Source organism: Halichoerus grypus, chromosome 3 (genome assembly GCF_964656455.1).
Source record: "Halichoerus grypus chromosome 3, mHalGry1.hap1.1, whole genome shotgun sequence".
Classification (NCBI taxonomy): Eukaryota; Metazoa; Chordata; class Mammalia; order Carnivora; family Phocidae; genus Halichoerus; species Halichoerus grypus.
Genome location: NC_135714.1, coordinates 168,681,021 through 168,708,550, shown reverse-complemented (window position 1 = coordinate 168,708,550; position 27,530 = coordinate 168,681,021). Strand labels below are relative to the sequence as shown.

Genomic DNA, 27,530 nt, shown 5'->3' with positions numbered 1-27,530 from the left:
CAAATAAATAAATAAAATCTTAAAAAAAAAGAAAAAAAGAATGCGTTCCCCAGCTCATAAATCAGTTTGTGTCTGTCCCACTGTCCCCAGGTGAGGGTCACTCTACCTTGTTCAGCCTTGTCGGGCACTGCATCCACAGCCCAGGTCTGGGGTGACCACCTCTTGCAATCCTTCTTGTCTTTCCTCCCCAGTGCTGGCCCATTGTGCTTCCTGTTTGGAGCATTTTTGTTTAGATTCCATATAGACCTCAGCCAAATGCTTGACGTTTGGTTACTGGCCCTTCTCTTTGACTCCATTTTTATCCAGAAGCTTAGAGGACTTGTCTGTTTGTGTCCTGGCCAGCAGAAAGATACTAAGCCAGGAGCTGCAACAGAAACCATGTACCTGGTATGAAACAAACTGTTCTTTTTAAAAAATGACTCAGAGATTTTCCCAAACTTTCCTTTCCTGCAAAATCTTTCCAGTTGATACTAATGAAATTGCCTTGTCACTTGGGAAATATTGTATAACAGGCTTTTGTTCCGAAGAAGAATTGGAGCACATCTGCTGGGACCACACTAACTGACAAAACCTCTCTAGGTCCTTATTCTCCCTCAGCAGCCCTGACGCGCGCGTGTTCACTCGGTGCAGGCCATGTCTATGTGGAGGTTGTAGTGAAGTTAAGATGGTTTCATGGATTACAGAGCAAAAGAATTTTTAAGTTCACAGTCCTTCCATGAGCCATATATGAAATATAACCGAGGCTGTGATGGAGATAACTTGGAACTTCGGGGAGGTGGGAGAGCAGTAAGGTTAGATGTTTGGATGGTAGAGCTGGAAGAGACCTTAGTGGAGATTTAGCTCAACCTCCTCTATTTTATTTTATTTTATTTATTTATTTTTAAAAGATTTTATTTATTGATTTGAGAGAGAGAGAAATAACGAGAGAGAGCAGGAGCGGGGGGAAGGGCAGAGGAAGAAGCAGGCTCCCCGCTGAGCAGGGAGCCCGATGTGGGACTCGATCCCAGGACCCCGGGATCATGACCTGAGCCAAAGGCAGATGCTTAACCGACAGAGCCACCCAGGTGCCCCTTATTTTTTTTTATTTGGGGGGGAAGGGCAGAAGGAGAGAGAGAATCTTAAGCAGACTCCATGCCCAGCGTGAAGCCCCATGTGGGACTTAATCCCAGGACCCCAAGATCATGACCTGAGGTGAAATCAGGAGTCGGATGCTTAACCGACTGAGCCACCCAGGCACCCCTCAGCCTCCTCACTTATAGGAAAGGAAGTAGAGGCTCAAAGAAGAGTGAAGGACCTGCCTGAGGCAGAAAAGCCAACGAGTGGTCAAGCTGGGAGGAGACCCTGGTGCATTCCCCCCTGCTGCACACGGTCTCTGATGAGCAGCAAAGGGAGCCAGACTTCGCAGGCAGAAAATGCAGAAATCCCAGTGGAGGGGGACCTGCTTCGGCCTCCCTTTCCCTTCCCCAGGAGGTGACTTTCTCCACTAAACACCTCTGTTAACCTCAAGAATGAGGAAGAACTATTAAGGTCTCAAAACAATCCCCAAAATTACCTCAGCCAAAAAATTAAACAAATGTTTTAGAAAGTCTTGCTGCTTTAGCAAATGCATTGGAAATTTACTTGCAGAGTGAGAGACTGAGCAGGACCAGGTCTCGCTTTTGGAAGACAGTCGCTGCTTAGACGGCCTCTCGGCAGCCCTGCAGCCTGGCACCACCGCAGATGCTTTTGGGCACAGTTCGGTTTTAAAATAGCTTCAAGGTGAATGGACAGAGTCTTTCTTCAGAACCTGGACTCTTGGTGCCCTTTACCTCGGCCAGTGAGAGTTAGCAGAGCTGAAGTAACACACTGCCTTCTCGGGTTTTCTTTTTATTCCCCGAGGGAGTCCTGTGTGTGCCCTGTGCCAGAGCAGCTGAATTCCGAGTTGTTCTCTCTCCCTTTTCTCCATTTCCTGAGCCCTCTGCTGGCTCCCCGCCCGGCTGTGTGAGGGGCCGAGGCCTCGGATTCTCTCTGGTGCTGGTGTCGGGCCAGACACGTAGGTGGCTTTTCCATGGCGCTGCTCAAAAACTTGCTCTCCTGGTTTGTTTTTGAGTGTGTGTGTGTGTGTGTGTGTGTGTGTGTGTGTGTGTGTGTGTTTTCATGCCTACACCCTAGAAACATTCCAACCAGACGTGCCAAAACTCACAAGGCCCATTTTGGAACTGGTGCGTTCAGTGTATTCCTACCCGGCGGAGAGGACTCAAATCCAGCTGCGTTTCCCACATGGTCGTGCTGGCTCCTTATCAGTGGGGGGCCGGGCTCCCCATGTAGCAGTGCTTACATGCGTGTGGGAATACGCTCTACTTCTATCCAAACGACAGTGCTTTCCCTGCAGGTCATAAAGAAGGAGACTGGATTTTGGAGAGACTTTGGATTTGGGATGACCTGTCAGTACCGGTCGGACTTCATCAATATAGGTAAGTGGAGGGACTGGGTGCCAGCCTGCACCTCTCCTGCCGCCCGGAGGCCCTGAGCAGCCCAGGGTCCCAGGAGTCGGCAAAGGTGGTGCTGTTTCCTAAGAAGAGGCCGTTCCTCTTGTCAGGGACTTGGGGGCTGGACCAGGACAAGGCTTGGGGGTGCGTGACACACAAGCCCTTCTAATCCCCACCAGACCCTCTGGGTCACCCCAGTTGCGGCACACAATCTGAGGGAAAAGGCAGTTGTTGCAGAAAGGCAGCTTCGAAGCAAGTCTCCACCCCCACCCCCCCCACCGCGTCTCCTTCTGACCTAGTTCTGGTTCTGGTCCCTCTCCTGCAGAACATTCTGGGCCTCCACAGTAGCGGGATCCACTGAAGAAAAATAAGGACAACATGGGGAATTTTGGAAAATCACATACTGGAAAAGATTCAGATTTCTCTCTGCTGAACCTTTGAAAATTCCAGATACTACTTCAAGCTCCGACTGAGTGTATAGTTCACTGTCAGTACACACACACACACACACACACACACACACGTTCCCAGAGCACTGAGAGGAAAGGCCCTTAGGTTGCTGTTGAAAAGACCAAGGGCAAAGGGACCACACAGCAAGTGAGGGATGTAGGAAGAGAACAGAGCATTTCCTGTCCCCCTTGGAAATACCACCCCTCTTCCCATAGTAGTACCTACTCATGTGCCTCGAAACAGAACAAAATTACGGATTATACTTGACTAGGATCTGAATGAACAAGGCAGAAACTTTGATCTTGGGTTCAGGGGCTCAGAGTGGATCCTGGCTTGGAGTCAGGGAAGCCCTGCCCTCACAGAGCATGGAGACTTGCATCCCCCCCTAATCTTTCTTTCTAAAGCAGGTTTCCATTTCGAGAAACTGTGTTTCCTTGCTCTATGTACAGGGAAAGATTATTTTGTGATGGTGTATGTTTATCAAATTTGAATTTATAATAAATTGGATTTTCCTAAGGATGGGGCAGGGCTGCAGTTGAAACATGGGGGGATGGTAGGCTGGCAAGGGTGCTCTTCCTCCATGAGCCATTGATGTGACCTCAGAATCTCTGGGTCACATCTGGACCCTGGTCATTCTTTGCCATCTTGTATTTATTTGTAGGCATCTTACTTTTGCTCCGTCTATTTACTAAGTTGTAATGATACCGATGATAATAAATCAGTTACAGCTAAGCAAGCACTGCCCCTTACATGACTATCTCATTTGGTTATAACATCTAGTTCACTTCAGGATAAAGGAACCACAACTCGAGAGGTGACGTGGCCGAACCAAGACTCAAATTCCAGACCCCCGACTCGATATTGTACACCTGCCCACCATGGGGTGGGGGTGGGAGGCACAGATCACTTGCATACAGAGCCCAGCCGTGGCCAGGCTGCCATTTTCCCTGTGCGTGAGCCCCCCCTTCCTGGCCCAGTGACGGCCTTGATCAGAGCAGTGCAGTGTGGGGGCTCCGTGGGGGCTCTGGTGGAAGGTGTTGAGGATGACTTCTTGTAGGAGTTAAATAAAGCTCCTAGGTGAGAAAGGAACAATGACAAAAAGGGGTAGGTCTTCTCTGGTTCTGTTCGGCTCACGGTGGGCTTTAGGTCAAGAAAAGACGTGGGGCATCTCAGTTTACAAAGGTGAGCCTTGAGGGGCCCATTACTCACTTTGAAGGAGTCCACCGTGGAGCACGGTGAGACCAGTCCCTTAAACATGACTCACGTCACCGGCCTGGGGCGGCCACACAACCTTCGGGACCATTTCAGTCCATGAAAGGCAGAGTGTTTTGTGGGACGTAATTTTGCTCACGCTGGGATCCTGTTGCTCTGTCAGGCAGCAAGCCCCTGCTTCCCTCGGCTTGAATGACAGGAGGCCACGTTCGAACAGATTCAAGAGTTTTCATCCTGGGGGCTCAGGCTGCTCGTTCGCCTTGCCGCTAGCTCTTGAAGGCAGGCGGGTGCTGGGAAGCCATGCTCCTTGCGGTCTTGGGATCTCCAGGAGTTGGTGCCGGCTGCCCCTGCCGCGGCGTCCTCTGTTCAGGATTCCTGACTCCTCTTTCCCGGATGGACACGCGCCTCGTTCGGAGGGGCAGTGAAGCGTCCCCCCTGGATGTTGCTTCTCTGCGTGCGAAGTGCTGTGCTGGTGCAGGTGCAGAAAGCCAGTCTAGACTGGGGGGGGCTGCGCGGCTTGGTTCAGCACTGTGTTCTCTCCCGACAGGTGGCTTCGATTTGGACATCCGAGGCTGGGGCGGAGAGGACGTGCACCTCTATCGCAAGTATCTGCACAGCAACCTCATCGTGGTGCGGACGCCTGTGCGGGGGCTCTTCCACCTCTGGCACGAGAAGCACTGCGTGGACGAGCTGACCCCCGAGCAGTACAAGATGTGCATGCAGTCGAAGGCCATGAATGAGGCGTCCCACGGGCAGCTGGGGATGCTGGTCTTCAGGCACGAGATAGAGGCTCACCTTCGCAAACAGAAACAGAAGACAAGCAGCAAAAAAACATGAACTCCCGGGGCTAGATCTGGGGAGACCTTTTATTTTTTCCCTTTTGTGATTACCGAACACGTGGCTGTGACGAGGAAAAGATTTCCCTAAAGGGCAAAAAAGAATTCAACTGATTAGTAAAAGAGAGGAGCGGGGAGAGCCTCTGATTTCTCTCTGCCTATTTGGCTGGACACAACAGGAATTAAAATCTCCCACTTTGCCTGCAAAAGTAGCCCAAATGCATCCCGAGCGGTGTCTGACAAAGGCAGAATGATTGTGAGGTTATAAGCCCGATGGTGTGGAGGTTTTCATTGTGTTTACGGCAAAGTGAGAGCTGTTATCTTTTGTGCTTATTGAAATAGTCACGAAATAAGACCAGTTTTATAAAAAGTTCTTTGGGATGAGAGGCAAGCCCATGTCTCCCCATAGGAATGATTACATGGTAGGGCTCTAGAGCCTGGGAGTGCTCGTGAGATTTGGAGATACACTCACAGCTATCCTTGTGAGTATATTTAAGCAAAACCAAATGGACTCAAAAAGAAAAAAAAAAAGAACTATTGTATCATTTCCATCCAAGATTAACCAAAATAATCTGCTCATCTTTTTTATTATAGTTTTAACCATCCCCATTTCTTAATTTTATTTAAAAATGCACTTTTTTTTTTGCTTATGAGTTATATTCTGCTTATTTAATTACCAATTTGCAAGCCTTACTAAGAGAGCACAAGTTAGCATACGTTTTTTATATCTTTTAAGAAGATACTTGCAGGTGTATTATGAGAACTTTTTGTTCAGATCGAGCCCCATATCCAAGGACACGCCAAATGCTGATCCCGTCAGACACTGAATGTCAGACCTTTGGTCATGTGGAAGGCATGGTGTGGGGCTACTGATACATCGAGACATAGAGATACTTTATCGGAAGAGTATTTCCCAAGAGGAGCAACTGAACACTGGAGGGAAAGAAAGATATACTTTTTACCTTAACAGAAAAGGAAACTCATTCAGACTGGTAATATCTTGATTTATTCAAAAGTCAGAAAACATATTTTCTCCTCAGGAGAACTGGGGACCACTTTCTTACCTGTTTAAATAAACCAAAGTATACTGTGTGAACCAAACTATTTTTTTTCAAAGTAGGGTGCTCTTCCTGGCTGCTGGCTTTTATGAAAAGAAATGCAGAAAAATGTATTTTGTGAACGATCACTCCATCTGCCAGAGTCAAGTGGGATGGAAGATTTTGCTACACGTTCACCCACCCCAATCTAGGGGAAAGTAACTTTAACTATTTTTTAAATGAAACAGTTCTACTTAGTCGCCAAAATGCTTCTGAAAATCGCATTTTATTACAGTTTCCAACTATTTAAAAAAAAATACAGTTAACATTGAGTGGTTTCTACATTCATGTGAAAATTATTTATTTATTAGCCAGCACCAGATGCATGAGCTAATTATCTGTGATTCCTTGCCTTCTGTTTGCCCACAGTCAGCTCATTGTTTAAAAGCCTCAAGAACATTTAAGCTGTTGGTGTGTAAAAAAAAAAAAAAAAAATGCATTGTATTGATTTGTACTGGTAGTTCATAAAATTTAATTAAAACACAGGACATGAATGGAAGGTGGCATTGGACAGCTAATAAAATATGATTTGTGGATATGATTTCTTCTTGGAGCAAGAATGCCATGTCTTTAGTTTTAGGAAAACATTTTTTATGTGTAGAGACCGGGGTTTCTGCTACAGACATTTTGGGCTAGATCGGTCTTTGTTGCGTGTGGTGGGGGGGGGCGGGGGGGCTGTCCTGTGCATTGTAGGATATTTAGCAGCACCTCTGGCCTTCACCCACTGGATCCCAGGAGCATCTCTCACCTGGGTTGACAACCAAAATGTCTCCAGTCATTGCCAAATGTCCCCTGGAGGGAGGGCACGAAAGCACCGTCCTGTTGAGGACCATTGATCTAGACGGAGAGAACCACAAGGGAAAACCTGGCTGTTAAGACATTTCACTTATCCTTTTCAGTTAGAAGAAACTGAGAAATGATTTCTAAGGTCCGTTTCTAACTGGGTTTCGTATTTCCACATGCAGTGGTGATACGAGAGACTCGGAGCACGCGTGGCCTCCCCTGCAGCAGTTCTGACGGCTTGTGGGACTTGGCCACATACTCCGGGTCGGAGGACGCACTCCCAACGAGGCCGGCAGCAGGGGGCAGGTGCTGTGAGCATGCAGTTCGGCAGGTCTAGGCGTCCTGCAGACCGTGGGGTCCCGGCTGCACTCTGTGGGCCAACCAGCATATCCCAGGCGCCTGAGGCAGTGACAAAGACTTGAGTTTCAGCAGTTGGTTAAGAATTGCTGAGAGTAGCTGAAGAGGAAAGGAAACAGCGTTAAGATTAAACTATTCCTCTCTTTTTAGAGTTTAGGTAAAGCAGTTTTATCAAGAAGGAAGAGCCCTCTTCAAGCACATGTAAGAGGGGATTTGTCTTTGCTTGGGCTGCTGGACCCAAAACCCCTAGACTGGGTGGCTTCAACAGCAAGGGGATGATTCAGGTCGGGAAGGCTGAGGATTCCAGGATCAATCCAATGTCTGGTGAGGACCCATCTCACCATATCCTCACAGGGTGGAGACCAGGCAGAGGGGTAGCTCTCTTCCTGTCTCAAGGGGACACTAATCCCGTCATGGAGGCTCCCCACCTCGTGACCTAATTACCTCCCAAAGACCTCACTTCCAAATACCATCACATGAGGGCTTCAACATCTGAATTTTGTGGGGGCACAAACATTCAGTCCTTATCAGGACCTGTCCTATCCTATATACAGACGAAGGGTTGGTGAAGACCCCACTGAAACGTGACAATGAGGGGCTTGGAATTTAACCTCAGCAGAGGAAAGCAGCAATGAACTCTGGCTTGAAGGACCCAGGCACATGACGTCTTCTAAAGGAAGGATACTGCCAAGGAAGCACTGAGTCCTGGGCTTGTCTGAGGTCCCTTCCGGCTCTGCATCCCCCCTCTGTTCTTACGGCATGTAAGTCACCTGGTAACTAGCCCAGCCATCCCCCTGGAGCCGTGGTCTCTGATACAGACCTGGGTCTTCTCTGAGTCGTGGTGAGCTGATGCAGGCTGGGAGAGCTGCTTGTTTGCACCTCTTCCCCTCCTCACTCAGTACTGGCAGGATAGTAGCTTGAAGTTGACCAAGATAGGAGGATTTACACCGTGGGAACGGGCAGTTGGCCGAAGCTACCTACCAGGACTCCCCCTGCCCGCCCGCTCCACCACCACGCCCCGTCCCAGCTGGTGGTTAACTGCTGACCAGCACACCAGTGCCTCCAAGTGACGCACCTGTTCTCCCTGTCATCCACTTTATAGCACCTCTTTTGTGTCATCGGTGTGGCCAGCTGGCTTCCCTCCACACATCAATGATGAGAGAATCAGGCCTAGGACTTTGCAACAGGTAAACGGAACTTCACACAGCCCTACTTTGAAGATTTTGTCCGACTCAAGTAGGCATCGTACACAATTCTGAAAAGTAAGCAAACAGCTTCCCAGAACCTAATCTTAATACATTCTGTTTCAGGGAAAACTAATGTCATCTACTTGTACCTAATTTTATCAGCGGTCAGTGCGGGGCGGTAGTTAATAGCAAGGCTTTCCCAGCCAGAGTGCCTGGGCTCAAATTCCAGCTCTTTGACTGGCAGCCTGTGTGATCTTAAGCCAGGCACTCGGCCTCTCTGTATCCCCGTCTCCTCATTCAGGGCCATGATCCCTATCCAGCTGAATTCCTGAGACCAGACGAAATCCAGGTCTCCTACTCCTCCGCCATCAGAAGCTTGTTTTTTCCATTCAGGGCCATGAATGCAGTCACATCTACCACGTCCTGGAGATGGAGTTTTGGAATGGTGGTGAGAACCTCAGAGCCGACGGCCAAGCCGTCTTTGGTGCAAAAAAGGTGCTTTTATTAAAGCACGGGGACAGGACCCGTGGGCAGAAAGAGCCGCGGCCCCAGGATTTGTGAGGAGCAACTGGTTATATACTTTGGGGTTGGGGGGGTAAAGATTAGGGAAATTCCAATAAAACCTAATGACGTACTTATGTTGGCTAACTGAATTTAAATTAAGTAAAATTTAAAAAAAACAAAGGCTCACAGGCTGCCAGAGGCCTTGCTTGTCAAGCTAAGGTTGCTTTTCCCTCTAGCAAGGCATTAACTTCGAGACGGCTGGGAGTTTGCAGAGGAATGTTACGCTCTGCCAGCCTCAGGTATTTGTCAGTGGGCCGCAGGTTATAAGGACATTTCATTCTGTTTGTTTCCCGCAACGTTAGGACCCGTCGGGCTTGCAGCGGGTATCACAGCCAGCTATCGCTACGCAACACCAGGTCCGCGTTCCCAGCCGCCGACGCTCCGCAGCACAGCCAGCACCTGTGGGGCCGGCATGGGGTGCACATTAGAGGTCGTGGACCCACCACATGGGCACCGTCGTCCTCTACTTCTGTCATTCTGAAAACAAGTTCAGTCCATCTGAAGAAGGGTAACTAGGAATGTAACATATAACGGATCATTTCGTCCTTAAGTTCCACGCTCGGTAATCTGGTGTCGATGACCCCCTAGGCGGCTGAGGAGCGTCCGAGGTCTCCCAGGTCAGGTGCAGAGCCGGGCGCCGTCTGTACAGACGCCACCGAGCTAAAGCAGGTAATCCCCTCCCAGGTGCGGAAACCGTAAGGAGCTCGCTCAGAGGCCTGGGTCGGAAAGTGGCTGGCTTCAGGCTCACCCGTTACCACCCTGTCCTACCGCCAGCCCCAGAGGGCTTGAAGGTCAGGGGGAGGGGGTAGAGAAGGGAGCTTTGGCTTCCAGCGAGTCCAGAGTCTGTTCTCTTGTGCCTCAATTTCCCACCGTTGCTCTGCTCTTCAGCCCACCCGAGAATCCCCTGCCGGTGAAAGAAAACCCTGTGATCCGGGAACACAGAAGGCACAGAGCTGCCTCCCTCTAGCGGCTCTGTAATCCCCTGCGGCTGGGGGCTCTGAAGCCCTGGAAGCCGCCTTCCCGGACCTCTGTGTGGCCTCTGTATGCCCAAGGCCTTGGACTTAAAGGCTGCCTTGAATGGGACGGGAGAGCAGGTGGGAATACTCGCCTTTTGAAAAAGATTTGACGTTGTTTCTGAGAATTGCTGATCAGAGATAATGCCCCTGGGCGGTCCGTGAGCCGGTGGGTGTATTTTACTCCCAACACCCATCAAATAACTGGCAGCTTTGTGTGATCCATATTCTGATTAGCTTTATATTTGAAATTCAAAGCTGTTTCTCCTGGCAGAACTCAGTGCTTGTGCTGCGACAGCCAAAAACCATGGGGACCGTGCCAGCGGGTGGGGGCGCAGAGGTTGGGTGGCGGTTTTTTCCAACACACAGAAAATGTTCTCTCGATCCTTTGCACGTGCCCCGGGCCTGAGTCTGCCTCCACGGCTCTTCCAGGGGAGTCTGTCTCCAAGGACAGAAGCCGTCTCTGCCTGTCATCCAGTCACCCCGAGGCTCAGGGAGGGCCAGGCCACCCTCGGCGACCTCTGCCCAAGACCCACCAAGTGTCCTTTGGTGGCTGACTGCGCAGCCAGCCTGCCCACTCCAGGCGGCACCCAGGCGGGGCACTTACTCCTCATCCACCTGAGGGTCAGGGCTTCAGCTCGCTACTCCCTCCTCCTCAGCTGTTAACACCCCCTGCCCCCCCGTTTCTAACCCCACCCCAATCTGCTCCCAGAGCACCCCCCCACCAACCCCAGTGTTGAAAGAACTGCAACTATTAAATTTTTTTTTAGGAGGTCATCCTCACCTGGCCTGCTACGATGTGAAACCTCATTTGAAACAGTTAAGAAAAATAAATTTAAAAAAATGGAAAACAAACAGCAAAACCCTCAAGTTACATTCAAAGAAAGGCAGAAGGGAGAATGTATTTAACTACTTGTTCTTTTTTCCAGTCATGAGCCTCAGAGAGCCGTGTAAAAGTCACCCGTACAGTGTGTGGGGCTGTGAGCAGCAGCAGAGTGGTGTGTCCAGAGTCCACCACCCGGAGCACCGGCAAGAGAGAGGGTGAAGCAAGCGCATGCGGTTTGGTTGTGGAGGCGCGGTGTGGTGGAGGGTTACCGGGACCTGGACTCAGCTGGAAGGAAGACTTCGTGAAGGAACATCCTTTCAGCTAAAGGAAAACAAAAGTTGATTTAGACTGACCAGGGTGGCAGGGGCTTCCCCCCAATCCCCGGCAGTCTGGGTTACCACTGGTTCTGCCTGACCTATTTGGGAGACAAAGCAGAGATAATCCCAGAGGGATCTGGGGTTGTGGTAAATCTTCTGGTCAAAAAGGCAGGCAAATTCTTGGGGATTTGTGATCAGGAATTCCCGAACAACTGAATCAATTTGTCGATGACCAATTTTGGGTAAAGGCTGGCCCCTGCTAACTTCGGGGTTGTCAAAATTCAACATTAAGAGCATGCCCTCGGGGCACCTGGGTGGCTCAGTCGTTAAGCATCTGCCTTCAGCTCAGGTCATGATCTCAGGGTCCTGGGATCGAGCCCCGCATCGGGCTCCCTGCTCAGCCAGGAGCCTGCTTCTCCCTCTCCCACTCACTCCTGCTTGTGTTTCCTCTCTAGCTGTCTTTCTCTGTCAAATAAATAAAGTCTTAAAAAAAAAAAAAAAGAGGGGCACCTGGGTGGCTCAGTCGTTAGGCGTCTGCCTTCGGCTCAGGTCATGATCCCAGGGTCCTGGGATTGAGCCCCGCATCGGGCTCCCTGCTCTGCGGGAGGCCTGCTTCTCACTCTCCCACTCCCCCTGCTTGTGTTCCCTCTCTCGCTGTGTCTCTCTCTGTCAAATAAATAAATAAAACCTTTAAAAAAAAAAGAGCATGCCCTCTATCTGCCATTTCTAATCCAGACTAAGATAGCCATCTCTCTGCAAGCCATTTCAATTGGCTAATTTATTGTGTGATTCCCTATTATATCCCTCACTCTAAAAGCTTCCCTTTCCCCCTGAAAATTCATCCCAGAAAGCAAATGGGCCATTGGTATACACAGCCCATGGGTTATATAAGCTGAGTTCATAACAGAGGAGCATGGAGTGCATAAATCCCGGCTTTGTTGGACCCGAGAGACTTTACATACTTCTTCTTTTCTAAGCCTCAGAATCCAGTGGGTGACTTGAGTCACTCCTGTTTGAGAGCTGAAGCTCAGACAGGCTTACTATTGTTTTTCTTTTAAAATTCCACACAGCTAGGGGGCACCTGAGTGGCTCGGTTAAACGTCTGCCTTTGGCTCAGGTCACGATCCCAGGGTCTTGGGATTGAGCCCCGCCTCGGGAAACCCTGTTCAGTGGGGTGTCTTCTTCTCCCTCTCCCTCTGACTGGTGCTCTCTCTCTCTCTCTCAAATGAATAAATAAATAATCTTAAAAAAGAAAAAAAAAGCCCACACTGCTGGTTAGTGATGTAGCCAGGATCCAAACCCAAACCTGCTAGACTTTCTACTGCACTGAGCTCACTCATGACCAATGTGTTTTTACCACACAGTAGAAAGAGCACTTTTGCCCTGTAAGGCTCCTGAGCATTTTCAACCGGGACAGCAGTAGGAAGCGTGAGGATCCGGCAGAGGCCAGAAGGAAGCATAGCAAGTACACAGGAAATAGAATGCCCGCGTCCACAGTGGACGCAGTGAGAGCAGAATTCACACTGCGTGTCTGTGTGCGAGTCTGTGATGCGGAAGGGAAGGAGATGAGAAGCTCTCGGAAATACAGCAGGAAAGCAGGGAGAGAGGAAAACGATGAGATTACAAAAATGGAAAGCAGAGGGGAGACCTGGAAGTAAGATCTGTGGCCACTCCTGAGGAAGGGAAAGTGCAAGTCGAACGGATGTCTTCTTTAAAAGATGTAACTGTAGAAACTTGCCTTCTGAAAGAAAGACCAGTGGGATGCAGTCTGAACATATTTACCATGTTCTCGGCAAGAAGGGAAGCCCAGAGGCCCCGTGGAGACACAGCCACACACCCCTGTAACATCTTTGTGTCCTGTGTGTCAAATGGCAGGCGTCCCGAGGATTCTGCGTGTGAGGCCCGTCACACGTGCTGAACTCCAGGCCTCTGCGGGAAGTGGCCACTGCAGAACTTTTGGCCATGAATTCTTTCCTTTTTTTAATCTAAAAGCATATTTTGTGCCACATGAGCACATGCCATTAGTTTATACTTAAAAGGACGGTTCATTCCAAAGTGTAGCTAAGATAGGCAATTTTGATAGAAATGCCCCTAAGATATTTTAAGTGACCTGTCCATGCCCCATTTTTACTTTTTCTTTTTCTTGATCCTTTTTCTTCTTAACTCTCCCTGTGTTTTTCCTTTTCTTGGCAGAAGTTTTGGGCCCACTAATACTTCTTGGCGTTGCTTAGCTCTGCTGGTGACACTGAGGAACAAAGTAACTTCTGTGTGCATCCTCCAAAAGAGGGGTAGAGTAGGAGACCAGAACCAGGGTCCTTAGGGGTGACCTGATTGGGGGTTAATGATTGTGAGGGTCTGGCAGGAGGGGGGTGGCAGCCAGAGAGTCTGGGATGACTGTAAGAGGAGATTCTAGAATCTTATTGAGGGAGTTGAGAAAGAAAAGAATCAACGTGGGCAGTGAGAGGCATTTGTGCACAGTCCCAAAGAGGAAGGCAGATTGGAGTGCTTGGGGCTGGAACCTGGACAGTAACAGGAGAGGAACACCTTAGACCAAGAAACCGTAGGCAGCCCAGGGGGCTGGGCTTGTTGAGGCAACCTAAGAGGGTTTGGATGTCCTCGCCTTAGGCCATAACTAGGGTCAGACATAGGGGGACTGCATCTAATAGCTGAGCTACGATGAGAATTCAGGCTTCCTCAGCCCCATTTGTTTTTTTTTTTTTTAAATCTTTATTTATTTATTTGACAGACAAAGAGAGACAGCAAGAGATGGAATACAAGCAGGGGGAGTGGGAGAGGGAGAAGCAAGCTCGTTGCTCAGCAGGGAGCCCGATGCGGGGCTCGATCCCAGGACCCTGGGATCAGGACCTGAGCCGAAGGCAGACGCTTAATGACTGAGCCACCCAGGTGCCCCAACCCCATTTGGTTTTAATCACTTTCTGAATTCTGTACCATTCTCCTTCCCTAAGAATTTCAAGTAGCACTGCTGGCCATCATATCATCAAACAATGGACAGTTTATTCCTCTGAATATTAATAACCAACAGGATAAAACGTACAGAACTCAGATCTGCTCCCCCTTGTACTATTAGGTTAATTCAGTCAGGTCATTTCCCGTTTACTAAGTCATCCCACAGTAGGATGTTACTTAGTGTCATTATATCTGGATATGACTGTACTTATTTCCTCCAAAATAATTTTAGACAGAGGGTGATGCTGGAATCATATGTCTTCATAACGATTAGTGACTACAGGGTACTTTTCTATTCATTACAGAACCATAAGATTTCAGAACTGGATGAAATTAATAAAAATCAGCTAGTAAAAGCACCTTCTTTTAATTAAAATAGAACTACCATATGACCCAGCAATTCTACTTCTGGGTATTTATCCAAAGAAAACAGAAATACCAATTCGAAAAGATACATGCACGCCTAGGTTCGCTGCAGCATTATTTACAGTAGCCAAGATAATGGAAGCAACCTCGGTGTCCATCAACAGATGAATGGATAAAAAGAGGTGGTATATATATATATATATATATATATATATATATACAATGGAATATTACTCGGCCATAAAAAAGAATGAGATCTTGCCATTTGCAACACGGATGGACCTTGATGGTGTTATGCAAAGTGAAATAAGTCAGAGAGAGACAAATACCCTATGGTTTCACTTATATGTGCAATCTAAACAACAAACAAACCAAGCCAAACTCATAGATACAGAGAACAGATTGGTGGTTGCCATAGGGAAGGAGGGTTGGGGTGGTGGGCAAAGTGGGTGAAGGGGGTCAAGAGGTACAGACTTGCAGTTATAAAATAAATAAGTCATGGGGATGTACAGCATGGTGATTGTAGTGGATAATGCTAGAGTGCATATTTAAAAGTTGCTAGTAGATCTTAAAAGTTATCAGAAGAAAAAAAATTTCGTAACTTTTTAAGGTGATGGATGACAGACTTATAGTGGTGATCATTTCACAGTCAAACATTTCACATGTCAAATCGTTATGTTGTACACCTGAAACTAATTTAATGTTAAATGTCAAGTACACCTCAACTAAAAAAATACCTTTTTTTATTAGAAGTGAAAACTGAAGTTCAGAGAGCTAATGGTGGGAAGATATGGGTCCTGTGTGGTCTTTGCAATTCTAAAATGTCATGGCTGTTGAATCACAGTTAGAAATGACAGCTAAAGACAGGTCCTCTTGGACAAATGTCTCATTGACAGTTGTCGTTCAGACTATAGAAACACGTGGGACATTTCAGGTAACACTTCACAGTGATCTGTGTTTAAAAACTTTCTCATGAGAGCACACACATACACCCATACACACTCACACATACACACACGTACCCCACCCTCTTCTCTGGTTACATTTTATAGGGTCTGTGAGTGTGTTACACAACCAACAACCTCATGAATAAACTGCCACAATGTCTGCTCCTTTGAAAAACTGCTGAGGCAGGGATAGGCCTGGAGTACAAGCCAGCCTCCATCTTCCCAGAGGACGACTCTCTGGTCCAGAGCACCCGTGGTCACTGCCCAGAGGCGTCCCCCTTGCTGGGCTGGCCCGAGAGTTGCTGGCGGGGGTGGGGGGAGGGGTACGGATGCAGTGGGCATAAGATTCCTGCCTGAGCAAACCTGCATCCCAGAATGGAACAGAGCCGGCGGGGAGCTCCCTCTCCTCTCCCCTCTTCCTTCCTTCTCAGGAGCACAGGCCACGTAGCCACAAATGGGACACAACACCCATCAGGTTCTGTCATGACACGAACTTCTGTGTGAGTTTGCGAGGGCGGCTGTAACAGATGACCACAAACTCAGTGGCTTAAGACAACAGAAATTTATTCTCTTACAGATCTGGAGGCTCGAAGTCTGAAACCAAGGTGTCAGCAAGGCCACATTCCCCTCTAAAGCTCCGGGGAGGATCCTGGCTTGTGGGGGTGGCCAGCACTCCTTGGCATTCCCTGGCTTCCCATGGCCGCCTCACCTCTGCGGGTCTGTTTCCCAAGCCCTCTCTCCTTATAAGGACGCCTGTCCTTGGATGGAGGGTCCACTGAATCCAGTAGCAACTCATCTTCACTTGATCACATCGGCAAAGACCCTTTTCCCAACTAACGTCACATTCACAGGTACCAGGGTTTAGGACTTCAACCTATCTTCCTGGGGACACCATCCAACCCAGAACAAGCAGTACTGCAACGGCTCGCTCTCCGCGCTGGGCTGTCAGCACCTCGCGAGTGCGCGGGCCTCACCCTTCCTGGTGTGCTCTCCCACCGAGCCAGGGTCGCAGGGCGAGCCCCGTGCTGTCCTCCAGGACGAGGAAATGCTCACAGCTCTTCGCTCACTCCCCTACCATCCGAGTATTTCCTGACACGGTAAGCCTCTCCTCCTCAGTTTTAACTCCTCATTCAATTTACATTCCCAAGTTTTGTTTTTCTATGTCTCTTCCTTACATCCTGGTTCCAACATGCATAATAAATGAAGTGTGTTTGCAGCGTTGGTTCAACCACCAGTGAAGCCTTTTCCGCCAGTTCCCCAAAGCCAACATGGAACTTAAACACAAACACAATCCTGAGACATTGCGAAATGATGCAAAGAGGGAGTGTAGAGGTCATAAAATAGTTGACAGGAGCTACTGGTTTTTGAAGTACGCCTTAATTCCTAAAAGGTTTCAATTTCTTCTGTGTTCATTTTATATACATCATTACGGTTGTATCCTTCATGTAGTTGCTGGAACTGGGGATCATCTCCCTTTACTTTTGGAGTGAATAGGATGCAGAGGTAATTTTCTCTGTTAAGAGAACGCCAGCATTTGTGCAGAAGAGAGGTTTCCACGGGGCTCCAAGGACACTCGCCTTGATCAGTGTTGGCTCTGCTGCGGCCTAACTTTGGCTTCTCACACAAAGGTCTATTTCAGCAGCGTTTACCCAGAGGAAAGCCCAGCTGGAAGGGGCAGGATGACACGATGGAGGCTGTCACTCAAAGAGCTCCAGGTAGTCGGGCGGCTCGTCCTGCTGACCGCAGGGGTAGAGAAGGAGCTCTTTCCCCAGGGAAGTTATGGGTTCCTCCTGTGAATCAGAAGGCAGAGATCAGGCTGGGCTGTGGGTGGGCAGGTTGTTAAGACAGTAGAAATAAGAACGTCATGCCCTTCCCTGCCTCCTCAGAGTACATAACTTCTTGTTTGCCCTTGATTTACGTGAAGCTTTATTGGTTTATGGCAATCTTAAAAGAGATTTTCTCATCTGCAAATTGCCATATATTCTTTTTCCCTCCCGGGCTTGAGTTCTCACTAAGAGTGGTCTCAGATGCGATCAGTGTGTGCACAGACTTTGAGCATCTCCTCCATTCTCTGCCCCAGCGCCTTCTCCCTGAGTATCTGAGGAGGAACTAGGTTCACTGATAAAGGAAATGCAATTAAGAATCCTGATTATCCGGAAGAATTATCAAAGACTAATCCCCCCGTTACTCATCTCAATCCTTCTTCTTGTAACTGCCTTTCATTGCTAAAGCTGCTGCAGGACACCCATTCACAGAGCAGATTCAGCCTGGACACCGGTTCACCTTGTGATAGTCCACCAGCGCTGCCAGGGTGGTGTGCCGCAGCCGGTCCACGCCCAGGAAGCTGTAGGAGTCCGTAGAGGCATCTATGAGGAAATGCTTACAGCCATCCTCAGACAGATAGGACAGGGCATAGCCTTTGATCCTTTCACTGACACGGATCAGAAAACTGCCTGGCACGCATGTGCTCAGAAGTTCATTTGCTCTCTTTAATGTCAGAATCCCTGCAGGAAAGAAAAGCAGGTATTTCAGCCAAATCATTTCCAGAACTGTCTTCAGTTATATAGCTGCGTGGATAAAGTTTAGTAAAAAGTAAGAGCAACTTCCAGTCCATTTTGGACTTCTTCAGAATGCAGTACGGTATCACTCATCTGGCATTCGGTCACCGGGCAAGCGGGGTAGGTGACAACAGCCAATGGATAATATAAATGAGAGCGTCAGTGTTTAACCTTCAGAATACGTTTCCACCTGTGCACCCAGTTATAACACCACAGGTGTTAGGTGGCTTCTGAGTCTGGTAGGACCCTTTACAGGCGTCCTGGAAGCGTTCGATCTGGGAGGGGACTGGAAGGTGTCCTCCTCGGTTTATTGATGAGGACTCTGTGGCCTGGAGCATGTTCCTACATGGTCTTAAACAGTGGTTCTCCACCAGGACAATGTCTGGAAATCTCTGAGAGACATTTCTGGTTGTCAGGGGCAGAGGATCCTATGGGTATCCAGTGAGTAGGGGCCAGGGATGCTGCTAAACAGCCTACAGTGCGTAGGATAGCTTCGACTACAAAGAATCATCCAGCCCCAATATCAGTAGTGCTGAGCTGAGGAGCCTGGTCTAGGAGTCAGCGAGTTAGTAACAGAACCAGGAGGGACCCAGGTTTATTAAGTCTTTCTACTGTAGTTACTCCTAAATGATGCTTCAGTGGCATTTAAAGGAATAAAAGTATATACACATATGTATATGTGGATATACATATGCTCATATATTTGTATTTTTCTATATGTTTGTCTTCACATATATTCAAAATAAAGCTTCATTTATATGAAGTTTTATATGTATATATACTTTAGAGGCCTCATGAATTCATACTAATTCAGACCAGCCTTTTCCCCAACTAGTCCAAACTCATGAAGTTTGACTCATATTCCCAATTTCCCTTCTTGTTCCTATTGTAGTTCATCAGATGAATCAGTGATGTTGTGAGACATATGGAGAGTGCACAAACACATCTTGGAGAGATGGTGAAGTCATTCACCTAATCAGCGGGCTCGGATTTGGGAGGAGGAGCGGCATTCTCCCAGTGACCCCTTTCACCTCGGCAGATAGAAGGTCTTACTTCTCCTGTTCCATGGTTAGCTCCATAGTGATACTCTGTATCTTACTATTAGGGAACCTCCCAAAAAAACCCTCCTGGTGAAAAGGCAATGGATGGATTATTATAGCCCGTTAGTCTTGTTATTAGTAAAGTTAATTGAGAATTGAACCCTAATTATCCAGAGTATGACATCAAATGAAAGCATCGCTGCTTTCTGGGGCGCCTGGGTGGTGCAGTCGGTTGAGCGTCTCATTCTTGATTTCAGCTCAGGTCGTGATCTCAGGGTCATGAGATCGAGCCCCACATTGGACTCTGTGCTTAGTGTGGAATCTGCTTAAGATTCTCTCTTCCTCTCCCTCTGCCCCTACCCCCTGCTCTCACACCTGCGCTCTCTCTCAAATAAATAAATCTTTTTTTTAAAAGCATCTCTATTTTCTTTTTTGTAAGTAGACCTTTAATAAGGGGGGGATTAAAAAATCACCCATTCCCTCCTAGCCAAGACCAACCAACTAGCCCTCTGTCTTCTCTTCTCCCATGTACCTTTCAGGAGGCCCCAGAGCCTGCACTTCAGAGTCACAGTGCTCAACCCCGATGAGGCTCAACCGCAGTGAAACACCAGGATAAGAACTGGGGGTGTTGCAAAGGCTTGGCAGATCCCCCCACTCACAGATAGGAAATATCCCTGAAACGGAAGAGTCATGGCCTCTCTTCTAGGGCCTCCAGCTCTACAGCATCGAGGCCCAACAAGGTTACTGATGCCTGCGCATTATCTCCATCACCTCCGGTTACCTTTCTGCCCTTTCCTTGATGAGACCCGAGCCAATGGAAACTGTAGGCACCACTGACAGTGAGCGAGGCTCTTGGGTCAGCTGCGGCACTGTCCACTTCAGGTGCTCAAATGATGCCCCTGTAAGCTCCAACAGATACGGACTGCTGCTTCTGTTGGTCTAGTCTACCTTTTTAAACACACCTGATCCTACTGATAAATTACAGATGATAACCATAATCTGAAACAAGGCAACAGGTAACCAGCCTACCCAGGGACTAAACATGACTGAAGTTTCAAGACTCTGTATTTGATTGTCTATGAAACCAGGGATATTTTTCACTGACACTGAAACTACCCTTCAGAGGTGAGTGAAGGAGAAGCAGCATTCTGGAAAAAAGATTTCTCTCTCCTTCCAGACTTACCAACAACCTAACTCTGAAACTCCAAGTTACTTCAACAGATGGGGTAGATGTTATAATTTATAACATCAGCATGTTATCCAGATGGATTTAGGTTCCTAAAATGAAAGCTATTCTGGAAAATTATAACTGAACCTGGGTTAAGTTAGGTTAAATTCCTCCTAAAATCAGGTCAGATAGTAGCTGTAAACCAAACTTCCCGAAAGCCTCTCAAACTGTAATTATTACCCATTACACACAGATCTTGGCACTGTGTAATCTCCAGAGACACCAGAACCCAATAAAATGATTTCGTGGCAAATCATAACGGAGACTCGAACACAATGGTTCTGAAGGCAGGTTCAGAAGTGAAGTGCTGTGGAGACCACGCTTTGTTCTTTTTGCTTTACAACAGGATTATCATTCCTGAAGAGCACACTCTTTTGGCTCATCTGATGATACTTGTCCATGTACAATTTGTCACGATTCCATCAAAGGAAGAGAGGCCTGGCTATGATTGCTGCCAAGCAGTGAGCTCTGTCTGCCTGCAGAGAGAGTCCTTGACTGCAAAGGCCAAATCCAGTGTCTGGTATTAATCGCTGTGAACTTGGGCAATCTCCTTACCCTGGTGCATGACTCTAAGAATTCTGAAGCAGTGGCCTTCATCCAGCTCCCTAAGGGCAGTGACGCCTCCAGGCAACCTCCCTCTGACCAGCTCTCTTCACACATACTCTAAGCCTATGTGAGTTCACAACAGGATTTCTGTGCTAGTGATGAGGGGTAAATAAAAAGCTTTCTTTTACTTCATCCATTTTTGAAATGAGCCAGATCCTCCCCCAGCCCCGCTCTATTTTAAGCTGAATCCGGGCAGGAGTGCCAGAACTACTACAGTCCAGAAGGAAGCAGATGTCACTGCACGAGGTCTTACTGGACTGCTTCTGGCTCTTGAAGAGCCTGGGGCAGAGCTGGCTACAACCCCTGAGAGCCTGACCACCCAGCCTGGAGGTTCACAACAGCAGGAGTTGAGAGGGAGCAGAGAGAAATGTCCCACTCCTTTCTCTGCACGACGCCAGGGCACGCTCCAGGACAGTGCTATCCAACAGAATTTTCTGTGGCAATGGAAATGCCTGGGCTGGCCATGTGGAGGCCATTAGCCACATGTGGCTATTGAGGACCTGAAATGTAGCTAGTGTTACTGAGGGACTCAACCTTTAGTTTTATTTAATTTTAATTAATTTTGGTGTAAAGAGCCACATACGTGGAGTGGCTACCATATTGGCCAACAACACAGCTTTAAACTCCACTGGAGTGAAAGGAGAGCTCCATGACAGGCCCAGAAGGACTATTTTGTTGCACAAAAGACCCTAAGACACTTGAAATAACTCAGAAACCCTAGCATGGCCCTCACTGGAAATCCAAGTGGCAGCAACAACCCTACAGAAGGAGGGCAGGTCAGTGGGATGCCCTTCTCCACAGCTTCCTTCTGGAAAATGCCTATTCATTATCCAAGATGCAACTCAATAGCATGAAGCTTTCTGAGCAGTAAGTCAAGGTTCCTCTGCACCTGCTGAGCACCTGTTCCCACCTCCCCCTGAGACGTCTCCCCTAGCTCCCCCTCCATCCTGGCATGTACCATCCACAGCTCCATCAGAGTACTCACAGCACATTCTACTGTCTCTCCCTGCCCCACGTCCTTGTGATCTCGTAGAGAGCAAACACCACATCTTACTTATTTTCACACTCTCGGCACCTGCCACTTACAAGATGCCCAGAAAAGGTCTGACGAGTAATTCTGTCTTATAATCAGTCCAGAAACTTTCTTCTCTGGGACACTTCTGTGCAGCCATTGCCTCTAGTCCGAGCATTGTTATGTATAGGGACAAGGGATGCACCACTAACTTTGTTTATATGTGTACATCTGTATGGCCTATGTCCAGAATCTGGAAAATATGTGTTTAAAAACCAAATGAAAGGTAACCAAATAATAGTAGCATATGGAGTTCTTAATGTTTGCCTGGCACTCCTCAAACAGTGCCTTACTTCATTTAATCCTCAGAGCAGCCTGACAAGCAGGTACCATTCCTACTCTCAAATCTCAGATGAGCAAAACCTGCATCAGAGAGAGTTCATAATGTGCTTCAGGTCACTTAGGCAGGCCAGGAGAAGCACTGGTCTTGAACCTAGGCAGTCTGACCCCAGAGTCCAGGCTCTCACCAGGTCAACCAGAATACTACCCCTGTGCTAGCATTTTGCATTGCTCAGCGTGCCTCCATTTGCTATTTCATTTAATTCCCAAACAACTCAACATAAACAGAACTGGTATTATTACCATCACCATACAGATGGGAAAACTGAAGAATAGGTATATGCCCAAGGTTATAGGATTAGTTAGTGATGGTTTCAGGTCTCTTGTCTCTCACTCAAATATTTTGTTTTTTAACCCCCATTGGGCTCATGAAATTTTCCTGAAATTGGCTGAAAATAAACCATGAATATTTATTTCACAAAGAGGTGTTCATTTCCAACCTGGGCAACATAGAGCAGGGAGGCGAGGGGGGGTGGGTCGGGGGGAGAATCCCGAAGCAGAGTCCCAGTTCAGCATGGAGCCTGATGCAGGGCTTGATCCCAGGACCCCGATATCATGACCTGAGCCAAAATCAAGAGTTGGACGCTCAACTGACTGAGCCACCCAGGCACCCCTGACCCAGGCAACATAAAGAAGATGCATTTGTCAGTGATGACTTAAGTACAGTCATCTGGATATAGAATTGATGCATCAGTGACCTCTGCCGCCTCCCCTAAGCTCAGGATTCCTGTTGCCGGGGACTGAAAAGCCCCAGAGTACAGCAGGCTTCAGCATTCCCCGTGACCACACCTCGGGTCTGCTGAGAGCTGCCTGGGGGCTGCCCTTCCAGAGCTCTGCCAAGAAGCTCTCATTCCTTCTTTTGTCATCTGTCCTATATTCTCTGCTTCTTGGGCTGCCCAGAATACCCTGCAGGGAGGAAACAGCACTAAGATAACTTTCATGAAGGAACTCATCTCCGCTGTTAAGGTGACCTCAAAGTCCCACACTGCAAAGTGCCTAGATAAGGGGTGAATAAAAGAAAAAACTGAGTTTTAGAAGAACTTCTTTCCAAGTAGCAACCCTGCCAAATGCAAAGTGTACAGAGGTCTTAAACTTGGACAAGGGCTCTATATTTTCCCACTTTAGCTCCCTTCTACTTTATGCTTTCTTTAACCCTGTCAGTATTTAAAGGAAGTATTTTCAGAGGGGCTCTGAGACCCTCGCTAGATCCTCTATCTAGAGGGAGATACACTGTGGTGTCAAGCCCTCAGGTCTCAGGCCCCTTGGGATGAGGAAAAATAGAGCTCTCAAAATATTATTCATAATGTTTCCTTAATAATTCAAGAATTAAAATTACATCATGTGCTCTTTCTTCACTACCGTAATGGCTAACACTTATTAATTAGGGCTTCCTGTGTGTCACACTCAGCTCTAAGTACTTCACATATATTAACTCATGAATCTTTCGAACGATTCTGTGAGGCAGGTAACATCATTGTCTGTGGTATACAGATGAGCGACAGAAGTTCAGAAGTCATGTGACTTGCCTAAGGCTGCACGGCTGGTTGGTGGGGGCTGGGATTTGGCCCCAGAGATGTGCTCTCGACGGCCACACTCTACTGCCCCCTTTCCCAGCATAAAGAAGGAGTGTCCAAATTTTATAATCAGACCATGTGATGACAAAGAAAACTCTGGCAACAAAAGCACAGATTAAAAGTACTTCTCTAAATACCAGAATCCCCCTTTCCATAAAAGATCTGAAGTCAGACCCCCAAAGCAGGTGACTCTCTTTTGCCCCTCACCCACCCAGTCCCCCCTTCCCTTGCCTGCGAGGTCCTTCTGGGTGTCTCCAGGAACACAGTGTAAAGTACAAGACTGGAGCCTGGGCATCGGTAATGGCAAGCATGGGGCTCCCGGGCACACGCAGGCCATGACACGCAGTGACTGGCAGCATTGGGGGAAGACTCAAGGGCATCATTTAAAAAACTCAAGTAAGCAAGGCCTTTGGGGTTAATGGACTATTCCCAACATTAATGGAAATACATACTAACATTTTTGCAGCCAGTTTGCAATGCTGGGTAGTATGAGAAAAGTCAGGGTCTTCCCAAAAAACCCCACAATAATGCAGGGTATGTGCTGCAGAAAAGCTAGCCCTTTTCAAGACTGAATGAATGTACATAGCTTTACCCTCTTTATGTTTCCTCTTCAGTTACTTTGGGAATATGATCCAATACTAGGCAGTCAGATAGAACTACGGAGAATAATTCCAAGGGCTCTGATGGTTAATGTAGGTGAAGGCTTCACGCTAAACTGCAGGTGAAGTCCCAGGGCTCCGAGCTAAAGCTGTGCCGGCCCCTCTCCAGGGTGGGCCAGTGACTGCTGGGGATGCACTTGCAGGTGTCCTTCCCTGCCGCCCACGGACATGGCAGATTCTTGCTGCTGGCCACAGCCTACCCCCCTCCACGAAGTGTATGAATCATGTATGTGAACGAGGCAGGATGTGCTTCGGAAAGACAGAAGCTTGAAAGTCTCTGTGTGGTAGGGGGGCAGAAATCTGATGGCCCCACAATGAAGAACTCACTACTCCTCATCAAAATAGTTGAAGGACAGACAGACGATCACTTATGAGTGCCAGTTCCCAGGTTCATTAAGGTTTTAGCCTGAAGGAAATCTTGGGCGGGCCCTGTGAGGCTCTGTCCGTGTGATCCCTCCCATTGTGCGCACTCAGCCTCAGGGACTGTGCCGCGGGGGCTGTGGGCGGGCACATGCCTGAGGAGTGGGACATGGGACACAGGGCTGCACCGGGATGCTGGGCTCGAGGGAACTGAAGTCCCGGAGAGCAGCTGCCTCCACAGAAATGGATTGGACTTGCTCTCCACGCAGAAAGAAACTTTGGAGGCATGTGTCAAAAATGGAAGCAATCAAAATAGCTGCAGTGTGAACTGAACTGAAATCCCACAGATGTGAAAGGGATTTGCTTTTTAAGTAGCTTAAAATATAAAATATTGGGACTAAAGCATTGAGAAGCAGGTTCAATTATAAACCATGACAACAAATGACATCCACAAGAAACAGATCAGGATGGAAACATTTCACCAGCAGGCTAATTATATCCATATTTGAATAAGGAAGTGTGCATTACATTTCAGAGGCATAATGATCCGCTATTGATGCGTAAAGCAAATATGCGAATTCTCTAACAACAGAAGCAATTAGAAAATTCCTAAATCAGAAATTTGTTTATACACTTATTGCTAGCTTTCCCCCAGCTTCCTACTCCCAGTCCCTGCTGAATTCTAAGCTCCTGAGCACTGTCGCATATTAGCGGGAGATGGGATATGCTAACGGAGAGAAGGAATAAATGAGTCTGTGCGTTTCTGAACAGACTTTCAAACTTCAGGTTTATTTATCTGTTGGCCCTCTGCTTGAAGAAGTATAAAAAAGCATGTTAGTGAGTATAGTTAATTATATATCTACACACTTTGGATACTCATAATCAGGAACCAGAATAAGTAAAATGACTTTGCAGGATGTTAAATTTAGCCAGGAGGGCTCTCCAACACTAATTCTCCAACTTTACCAACATTCTAGACCATAATGTGCGTCTTAAAGATGGCTATAATGTGGTGACCAGATGCAAGAAGAAAATGAATAAAAACAAGGACTGTAGGGGCGCCTGGGTGGCTCAGTCATTAAGCGTCTGCCTTCGGCTCAGGTCATGGTCCCAGGGCCCTGGGATCAAGCCCCGCATCGGGCTCCCTGCTCAGCAGGAAGCCTGCTTCTCCCTCTCCCACTCCCCCTGCTTGTGTTCCCTCTCTCTCTCTGTAAAAATATAAATAAAATCTTAAAACAAAACAAAAAACAAGGACTGTATTTCAGGGTCCAGACAGACAGGATGACAGGAGGGAAAGAGATAAGAAAACAATCCTTCCTAAGGAAACAAAACCAAACAGACTTACAGTATTCAGAAGATTTTAAATCTAGAAAATAGAAGATATTATTTTAGCAAGGCTAGGACTCATTCCCATCTTGCTGAACCTTCCCTCCCAACCCCACGCTCAACCTCAACTGGCAATGTTCTGCTCAACTTTTCCAAACAACTTTATTCCCTGTTTTGGCAGTTGTCCTTTTGTCCTTCCAAATTCCTGTTGCCTTCTGGGGTGACCTCCTGGGTTCTGGAATTTTTAAGGACAGGCCCTAAAGAAATACTTGTCAAAATAGCATAGGAGGACATTTTAGCAGTAATTAAGATCTATTTTATTGAAGTGCCGCTTATTCCTCGTATATGATGCTGCCACGGCAATATTTTGTGGCAAGATTAGGATTATAATGAAGAGAAAGACAGAGAGAACAGGAATGGTGAATTTACTCTTAAGCTGTTCAGTTCTGGGTAGCCATAATAACAGAAACACTATGTGCCAGGCACTGTTCTACGTATGTTACACATATTAGATGATATACTTAAAAAAAAAAACAACAAAAACTACTCTACAGTGTAGATATTATTAACCCCCTTTTAAAGAGGAGAAGAACATAACTCAAACCTAGGTGATCTGGTCTTGGAGTCTTGTGCCAAGCCTACACTATATAGTTGACCCTCAAACAACACAGGTTTGAACTGCATGGGTCCACTTATATGTGGATTTTTTCAATAAATGTAGTACTGTAAATGCATTTTCTCTTTCTTAGATTTTCTTAATTTTTCTTTTCTCTACTTTATTATAAGATTACAGTACATAATACATATACAAAATATGTGTTAACTAACTGTTTATGTTATCAGTAAGTCTTCTGGTCAACAGCAGGCAGTTCGTAGTTAAGTTTCTGGGAAGTCCAAATTTATTTGTGGATTTTGAACTGTGCAAGGGGTTGGCACCCCAACCCCCACCTTGTTCAATGGTCAACTGCACTATCTTTCCATGCTAAGAGCTAAGAAGACTCTGTGCTTCTTGGACTTCACATTTTTAAAAAATCAGCTTGAGATATAATTTATATACAATAAAATTCACCAATTTTAAGTGTGCAAATGATCATTTTTGACAAATGTATACAGTTAGGTAACCACTACCGCAAAATAAATAGATTCCATTTTTATTACTCCAAACCCTTGTGGCCTTGGGGCATTGTATTAAAGATTTGACTGCTACATATCTGCTTCTTGAAATTCTACCTGGGAGTGAGCAAAATAGTGTCTGGACAAAAATGTGCTTTTTTCTTATTCTCATAGGTGGGGATGGGGCAAAACTTATGCTGAATGAAGGTTCCTTGACACTTTCACTTCACCACTGTGAGATTTAGTGAACTCACTCATGTATTGG

The 27,530-nt window shown here is 47.3% G+C and overlaps 2 protein-coding genes across 11 annotated transcripts in view; one reads left to right on the top strand and one right to left on the bottom strand.

Annotated features, from left to right (window-relative positions):
• The window catches only part of CSGALNACT1 (chondroitin sulfate N-acetylgalactosaminyltransferase 1), a 329,368-nt gene extending 322,764 nt beyond the window's left edge, over positions 1 to 6,604 (top strand). For all 7 annotated transcript variants that reach the window (XM_078069559.1, XM_078069560.1, XM_078069564.1 and 4 more), the window contains 2 exons: positions 2,372 to 2,453; positions 4,678 to 6,604. In XM_078069559.1, coding sequence (XP_077925685.1) covers positions 2,372 to 2,453; positions 4,678 to 4,967 — 372 coding nt within the window. In that variant the 3' untranslated portion in view covers positions 4,968 to 6,604. The remainder of the gene's footprint in view (positions 1 to 2,371; positions 2,454 to 4,677) is intronic.
• A 9,328-nt stretch (positions 6,605 to 15,932) lies between these two features.
• Positions 15,933 to 27,530, bottom strand: part of SH2D4A (SH2 domain containing 4A) — a 60,871-nt gene continuing 49,273 nt past the window's right edge. For all 4 annotated transcript variants that reach the window (XM_036102379.2, XM_036102382.2, XM_036102381.2 and 1 more), the window contains 2 exons: positions 17,674 to 17,894; positions 15,933 to 17,180 (listed from right to left, as the gene is read on the bottom strand). In XM_036102379.2, coding sequence (XP_035958272.2) covers positions 17,088 to 17,180; positions 17,674 to 17,894 — 314 coding nt within the window. In that variant the 3' untranslated portion in view covers positions 15,933 to 17,087. The remainder of the gene's footprint in view (positions 17,181 to 17,673; positions 17,895 to 27,530) is intronic.